The sequence below is a fragment of the Salmo salar genome, chromosome 04, assembly GCF_965601325.2.
Source record: "Salmo salar chromosome 04, fSalSal1, whole genome shotgun sequence".
In the NCBI taxonomy this organism is placed as follows: Eukaryota; Metazoa; Chordata; class Actinopteri; order Salmoniformes; family Salmonidae; genus Salmo; species Salmo salar.
In genome coordinates, this window is record NC_138294.1 from 5,247,501 (window position 1) to 5,255,000 (window position 7,500).

General features: G+C 41.4%; 2 protein-coding genes across 5 annotated transcripts in view; both read left to right on the forward strand.

Moving 5' to 3' along the window:
• clrn2 (clarin 2) overlaps positions 1 to 881 on the forward strand; it is a 10,465-nt gene extending 9,584 nt beyond the window's left edge. The window contains exon 4 of the mRNA XM_045711441.2: positions 1 to 881. This exon is cut by the window's left edge and continues 1,930 nt beyond it. The gene's annotated coding sequence lies outside the window, so the exon portion shown is untranslated.
• Positions 882 to 1,592: 711 nt separating this feature from the next.
• lap3 (leucine aminopeptidase 3) overlaps positions 1,593 to 7,500 on the forward strand; it is a 27,629-nt gene continuing 21,721 nt past the window's right edge. For 3 of the 4 annotated variants that reach the window (XM_082973755.1, XM_082973754.1, XM_082973756.1), the window contains exons 1-4: positions 1,593 to 1,837; positions 4,378 to 4,493; positions 4,831 to 4,885; positions 6,126 to 6,231. In XM_082973755.1, coding sequence (XP_082829881.1) covers positions 1,742 to 1,837; positions 4,378 to 4,493; positions 4,831 to 4,885; positions 6,126 to 6,231 — 373 coding nt within the window. In that variant the 5' untranslated portion in view covers positions 1,593 to 1,741. 4 annotated transcript variants of the gene reach the window in all.

Sequence of the window (7,500 nt, forward strand, 5' to 3'; positions counted from 1 at the left end):
GGGTCAATCTACTGTCTATAGAAGCTGTAATCTACACTGGCCCATGTGAAGATGTGGAGGAAACAGGTACAAAAGTATTTATATCCACAGTAAAACGAGTCCTATATCGACATAACCTGAAAGGCAGCTCAGCAAGGAAGAAGCCACTGCTCCAAAACCGCCATAAAAAAGCCAAACTACGGTTTGCAGCTGCACATGGGGACAAAGATTGTACTTTTTGGAGAAATGTCCTCTGGTCTGATGAAACAAAAATAGAACTGTTTGGCCATAATGACCATCGTTATGATTGGAGGAGAAAGGGGGAGGCTTGCAAGCCGAAGAACACCATCCCAACCGTGAAGCACGGAGGTGGCAGCATCATGTTGTGGGGGTGCTTTGCTGCAGGAGGGACTGGTGCACTTCACAAAATAGATAGCATCATGAGGGAGGAAAATTATGTGGATATATTGAAGCAACATCTCAAGACATCAGTCAGGAAGTTAAAGCTTGGTCGCAAATGGGTCTTCCAAATGGACAATGACCCCAAGCATACTTCCAAAGTTGTGGCAAAATGGCTTAAGGACAACAAAGTCAAGGTATTGGAGTGGCCATCACAAAGCCCTGACCTTAATCCTATAGAACATTTGTGGGCAGAACTGAAAAAGTGTGTGCGAGCAAGGAGGCCTACAAACCTGACTCAGTTACACCAGCTCTGTCAGGAGGAATGGACCAAAATTCACCCAACTTATTGTGGGAAGCTTGTGGAAGGCTACCCGAAACGTTTGACCCAAGTTAAACAATTTAAAGGCAATGCTACCAAATACTAATTGAGTGCATGTAAACTTCTGACCCACTGGGAATGGGATGAAAGAAATAAAAGCTGAAATAAATCATTCTCTCTACTATTATTCTGACATTTCACATTCTTAAAATAAAGTGTTGATCCTAACTGACCTAAAACAGTGAATTTGTACTAGGATTAAATGTCAGGAATTGTGAAAAACTGAGTTTAAATGTATTTGGCTAAAGTGTATGTAAACTTCCGACTTCAAATGTATGTGTACATCTAATGTGTGTATCTATCTATCTATCTATCTATCTATCTATCTATCTATCTATCTATCTATCTATCTATCTATCTATCTATCTATCTATCTATCTATCTATCTATCTATCTATCTATCTATCTATCTATCTATCTATCTATCTATCTATCTATCTATCTATCTATCTATCTATCTATCTATCTATCTATCCTATCTATCTATCTATCTATCTATCTATCTATCTATCTATCTATCTATCTATCTATCTATCTATCTATCTATCTATCTATCTATCTATCTATCTATCTATCTATCTATCTATCTATCTATCTATCTATCTATCTATCTATCTATCTATCTATATATATATATATATATATATATATATATATATGTAAGTTAATAAAACTTGTTTAATAAGAATCCATAATGTTCAGTAGTTTGGTTTGTGAAGAGATTAATTTGATATTGTTTCGCAAACCCCCGTCGGTAGGTGGCGACAAGACTTCAATTATTATAAAACTGGAAAAATTCAAAGAAGAAAAACCAGCCAGCTGGAGTCGCTTACTATCGACGTCACAGTTCATGCGACAGTGTTAAGGTCGGAAGGCAACCTTTCCCAACGTGTTAATAATAAACTAACTACAGTATTACTCTGATCAATCTCATTTCCCCCTCCCGAGAGAGAGACACGGAAATATTAAAACCCAGACAAGATGCGGTTGTTAATAAGTCGAGCGGTGTTGTGGGGAACGATGAGACCCCGGTGTCGGTACTTCTCTGTGTCACAAAACAACCGGAACGACAGAAAGGTACGTTTTAATAAAGGACTGGATAACAAGCTACCTAGTCCCCCCTGACCACCCATTACACACTGAGTTATAGTTTAATAAAGGATAACAAGCTACCTAGTCCCCCCTGACGACCCATTACACACTGAGTTATAGTTTAATAAAGGATAACAAGCTACCTAGTCCCCCCTGACGACCCATTACACACTGAGTTATAGTTTAATAAAGGATAACAAGCTACCTAGTCCCCCCTGACGACCCATTACACACTGAGTTATAGTTTAATAAAGGATAACAAGCTACCTAGTCCCCCCTGACCACCCATTACACACTGAGTTATAGTTTAATAAAGGATAACAAGCTACCTAGTCCCCCCTGACGACCCATTACACACTGAGTTATAGTTTAATAAAGGATAACAAGCTACCTAGTCCCCCCTGACGACCCATTACACACTGAGTTATAGTTTAATAAAGGATAACAAGCTACCTAGTCCCCCCTGACCACCCATTACACACTGAGTTATAGTTTAATAAAGGATAACAAGCTACCTAGTCCCCCCTGACGACCCATTACACACTGAGTTATAGTTTAATAAAGGATAACAAGCTACCTAGTCCCCCCTGACGACCCATTACACACTGAGTTATAGTTTAATAAAGGATAACAAGCTACCTAGTCCCCCCTGACGACCCATTACACACTGAGTTATAGTTTAATAAAGGATAACAAGCTACCTAGTCCCCCCTGACGACCCATTACACACTGAGTTATAGTTTAATAAAGGATAACAAGCTACCTAGTCCCCCCTGACCACCCATTACACACTGAGTTATAGTTTAATAAAGGATAACAAGCTACCTAGTCCCCCCTGACGACCCATTACACACTGAGTTATAGTTTAATAAAGGATAACAAGCTACCTAGTCCCCCCTGACGACCCATTACACACTGAGTTATAGTTTAATAAAAGATAACAAGCTACCTAGTCCCCCCTGACGACCCATTACACACTGAGTTATAGTTTAATAAAGGATAACAAGCTACCTAGTCCCCCCTGACCACCCATTACACACTGAGTTATAGTTTAATAAAGGATAACAAGCTACCTAGTCCCCCCTGACCACCCATTACACACTGAGTTATAGTTTAATAAAGGATAACAAGCTACCTAGTCCCCCCTGACGACCCATTACACACTGAGTTATAGTTTAATAAAGGATAACAAGCTACCTAGTCCCCCCTGACGACCCATTACACACTGAGTTATAGTTTAATAAAGGATAACAAGCTACCTAGTCCCCCCTGACGACCCATTACACACTGAGTTATAGTTTAATAAAGGATAACAAGCTACCTAGTCCCCCCTGACCACCCATTACACACTGAGTTATAGTTTAATAAAGGATAACAAGCTACCTAGTCCCCCCTGACGACCCATTACACACTGAGTTATAGTTTAATAAAGGATAACAAGCTACCTAGTCCCCCCTGACGACCCATTACACACTGAGTTATAGTTTAATAAAGGATAACAAGCTACCTAGTCCCCCCTGACCACCCATTACACACTGAGTTATAGTTTAATAAAGGATAACAAGCTACCTAGTCCCCCCTGACCACCCATTACACACTGAGTTATAGTTTAATAAAGGATAACAAGCTACCTAGTCCCCCCTGACGACCCATTACACACTGAGTTATAGTTTAATAAAGGATAACAAGCTACCTAGTCCCCCCTGACGACCCATTACACACTGAGTTATAGTTTAATAAAGGATAACAAGCTACCTAGTCCCCCCTGACCACCCATTACACACTGAGTTATAGTTTAATAAAGGATAACAAGCTACCTAGTCCCCCCTGACCACCCATTACACACTGAGTTATAGTTTAATAAAGGATAACAAGCTACCTAGTCCCCCCTGACGACCCATTACACACTGAGTTATAGTTTAATAAAGGATAACAAGCTACCTAGTCCCCCCTGACCACCCATTACACACTGAGTTATAGTTTAATAAAGGATAACAAGCTACCTAGTCCCCCCTGACGACCCATTACACACTGAGTTATAGTTTAATAAAGGATAACAAGCTACCTAGTCCCCACTGACCACCCATTACACACTGAGTTATAGTTTAATAAAGGATAACAAGCTACCTAGTCCCCCCTGACGACCCATTACACACTGAGTTATAGTTTAATAAAGGATAACAAGCTACCTAGTCCCCCCTGACCACCCATTACACACTGAGTTATAGTTTAATAAAGGATAACAAGCTACCTAGTCCCCCCTGACGACCCATTACACACTGAGTTATAGTTTAATAAAGGATAACAAGCTACCTAGTCCCCCCTGACGACCCATTACACACTGAGTTATAGTTTAATAAAGGATAACAAGCTACCTAGTCCCCCTGACGACCCATTACATTATATTATTGGGTGTGTTGACTGGGTGTGTTGACTGGTTGACTAGGTGTGTTGACTGGTTGTGGTGACTGGTTGTGTTGACTGGTTGTGGTGACTGTAGGTGTTGACTGGTTGTGTCCACACAGGGTCTGGTGCTCGGCGTGTACGAGAGAGAGAAGGAGGACGACTCTCTCCATCTGACAGAAACAGCAGCTGGTTTCGACAGACTTCTGTCTGGACGACTGACTGAGCTGCTCAAGATGTGAGTCCACTTCACACACACTCACTCACTCCACCCACTCACTCACTCACTCACTCACTCACTCACTCACTCACTCACTCACTCACTCACTCACTCACTCACTCACTCACTCACTCACTCACTCACTCACTCACTCACTCACTCACTCACTCACTCACCCACTCACTCACCCACTCACTCACACACTCACTCACCCACTCACTCACTCACACACACAGTCACACACACAGTCACACACACAGTCACACACAGTCACACACAGTCACACACATCCTATCTGTAAGAGTGTGTTTGTGTGTTGACTGGTGTGATAATGTTCTCCTTGGTAACTCCTCAGATCAGGACCAGGTCTGAAGAAAGGGAAGAGCAGAATATTCTACGGACTTCATGAGGTAAAATATATATATATTAACTATATTACCAGAATATTCTACTGTCTTCATGAGGTAAAATATATATTAACTATAATACCAGAATATTCTACGGACTTCATGAGGTAAAATATATATTAACTATAATACCAGAATATTCTACTGTCTTCATGAGGTAAAATATATATATATATATATATATATTAACTATATTACCAGAATATTCTACTGTCTTCATGAGGTAAAATATATATTAACTATAATACCAGAATATTCTACGGACTTCATGAGGTAAAATATATATTAACTATATTACCAGAATATTCTACTGTCTTCATGAGGTAAAATATATATATATATATATATATTAACTATATTACCAGAATATTCTACGGACTTCATGAGGTAAAATATATATATATTAACTATAATACCAGAATATTCTACTGTCTTCATGAGGTAAAATATATATTAACTATATTACCAGAATATTTGTAACGGTTGTCGTCTGGAATGGAGGACCAAAACGCAGCAGGAATGTGGATGCTCATCTTATATTTATTTTAAATAAAGAGAACACCAAGAACAACAAAAACGAAGAACTTACGAACAACAAAACAGTCTTCTCAGGCTCACACAGGCAAAACAAGAAACAATCTCCCACAACACTACACCAAACAATTACCCATATATAGGACTCCCAATCAGAGGCAACTAGAAAACAACCTGCCTCCAATTGAGAGTCCAACCCCAATAAACCAGACATAGAAATACAAAAGACCAGAGACCACATAGAAATACAAACATAGAACATTACCCAAAAACCCTGAAATAATAAATCAAACGCCCTAATAAATAAACCACCACCCCGAACCACATAAAACAAACACCCTCTGTCACGTCCTGAACAAACTACAATAACAAATAACCCTTATTACTGGTCAGGACGTGACAATATTCTACTGTCTTCATGAGGTAATATATATATATATATATATACACACACAGTGAGAGGGGAAAAAAGTATTTGATCCCCTGCTGATTTTGTACGTTTGCCCACTGACAAAGAAATGATCAGTCTATAATTTTAATGGTAGGTTTATTTGAACAGTGAGAGACAGAATAACAACAACAAAAATCCAGAAAAACACATGTCAGAAATGTTATAAAATGATTTGCATTTTAAAGTGTGTGTGTGTGTGTGTGTGTGTGTGTGTGTGTGTGTGTGTGTGTGTGTGTGTGTGTGTGTGTGTGTGTACAGGACTTCCCATGCATAGCAGTAGTGGGTCTAGGGAGGACCTCTCTGGGTGTGTGTGGAACAGAGTACTGGGACACCTGTAAGGAGAACATCAGGACTGCTATAGCAGGTGTGTGTGTGTGTGTGTTAGAGGTGTGTGTGTGTGTTAGAGGGGTGTGTGTAACTGTGTGTGTGTGTTAGAGGGGTGTGTGGAACTGTGTGTGTGTGTGTGTGTGTGTGTGTGTGTGTGTGTGTGTGTGTGTGTGTGTGTGTGTGTGTGTGTCTGTTAGAGGTGTGTGTGTGTGTGTGACGGTACAGTGCCTAGTGATCGTCTCTACACCCCCTTTTCACTGTATCACATTTTTCCAGCCTTAAAATTACATGTCAAAACGACGTCGTATTTGTTCTCAGTGCTCTACACAACCTGCTCCACATTTTATAAATCAACCAAGATGTCTCGATTGTGTCTGTCTTCACAGCCCAGAGTTTATACTTGGTGGAGAAGCACATTTTTTAGAAGCTAATAAAGTTGTAACTCATATAGAATCAGATTCCACCAACTCTTAGAGCAACAAAGATATTTGTTTGTTGAAATTGATCAGTAGATTTGATTGGTAATCAATGATGGACAGAAATATGGGTGTAATGACAGCCAGTCTGTCTGGCAGGAAGCTGCAGGGTCCTCCAGGACCCATTCGTTGACCCATATAGAGGTGGATGGGTGTAATGACAGCCAGTCTGTCTGGCAGGAAGCTGCAGGGTCCTCCAGGACCATTCGTTGACCCATATAGAGGTGGATGGGTGTAATGACAGCCAGTCTGTCTGGCAGGAAGCTGCAGGGTCCTCCAGGACCCATTCGTTGACCCATATAGAGGTGGATGGGTGTAATGACAGCCAGTCTGTCTGGCAGGAAGCTGCAGGGTCCTCCAGGACCCATTCGTTGACCCATATAGAGGTGGATGGGTGTAATGACAGCCAGTCTGTCTGGCAGGAAGCTGCAGGGTCCTCCAGGACCATTCGTTGACCCATATAGAGGTGGATGGGTGTAATGACAGCCAGTCTGTCTGGCAGGAAGCTGCAGGGTCCTCCAGGACCATTCGTTGACCCATATAGAGGTGGATGGGTGTAATGACAGCCAGTCTGTCTGGCAGGAAGCTGCAGGGTCCTCCAGGACCATTCGTTGACCCATATAGAGGTGGATGGGTGTAATGACAGCCAGTCTGTCTGGCAGGAAGCTGCAGGGTCCTCCAGGACCATTCGTTGACCCATATAGAGGTGGATGGGTGTAATGACAGCCAGTCTGTCTGGCAGGAAGCTGCAGGGTCCTCCAGGACCATTCGTTGACCCATATAGAGGTGGATGGGTGTAATGACAGCCAGTCTGTCTGGCAGGAAGCTGC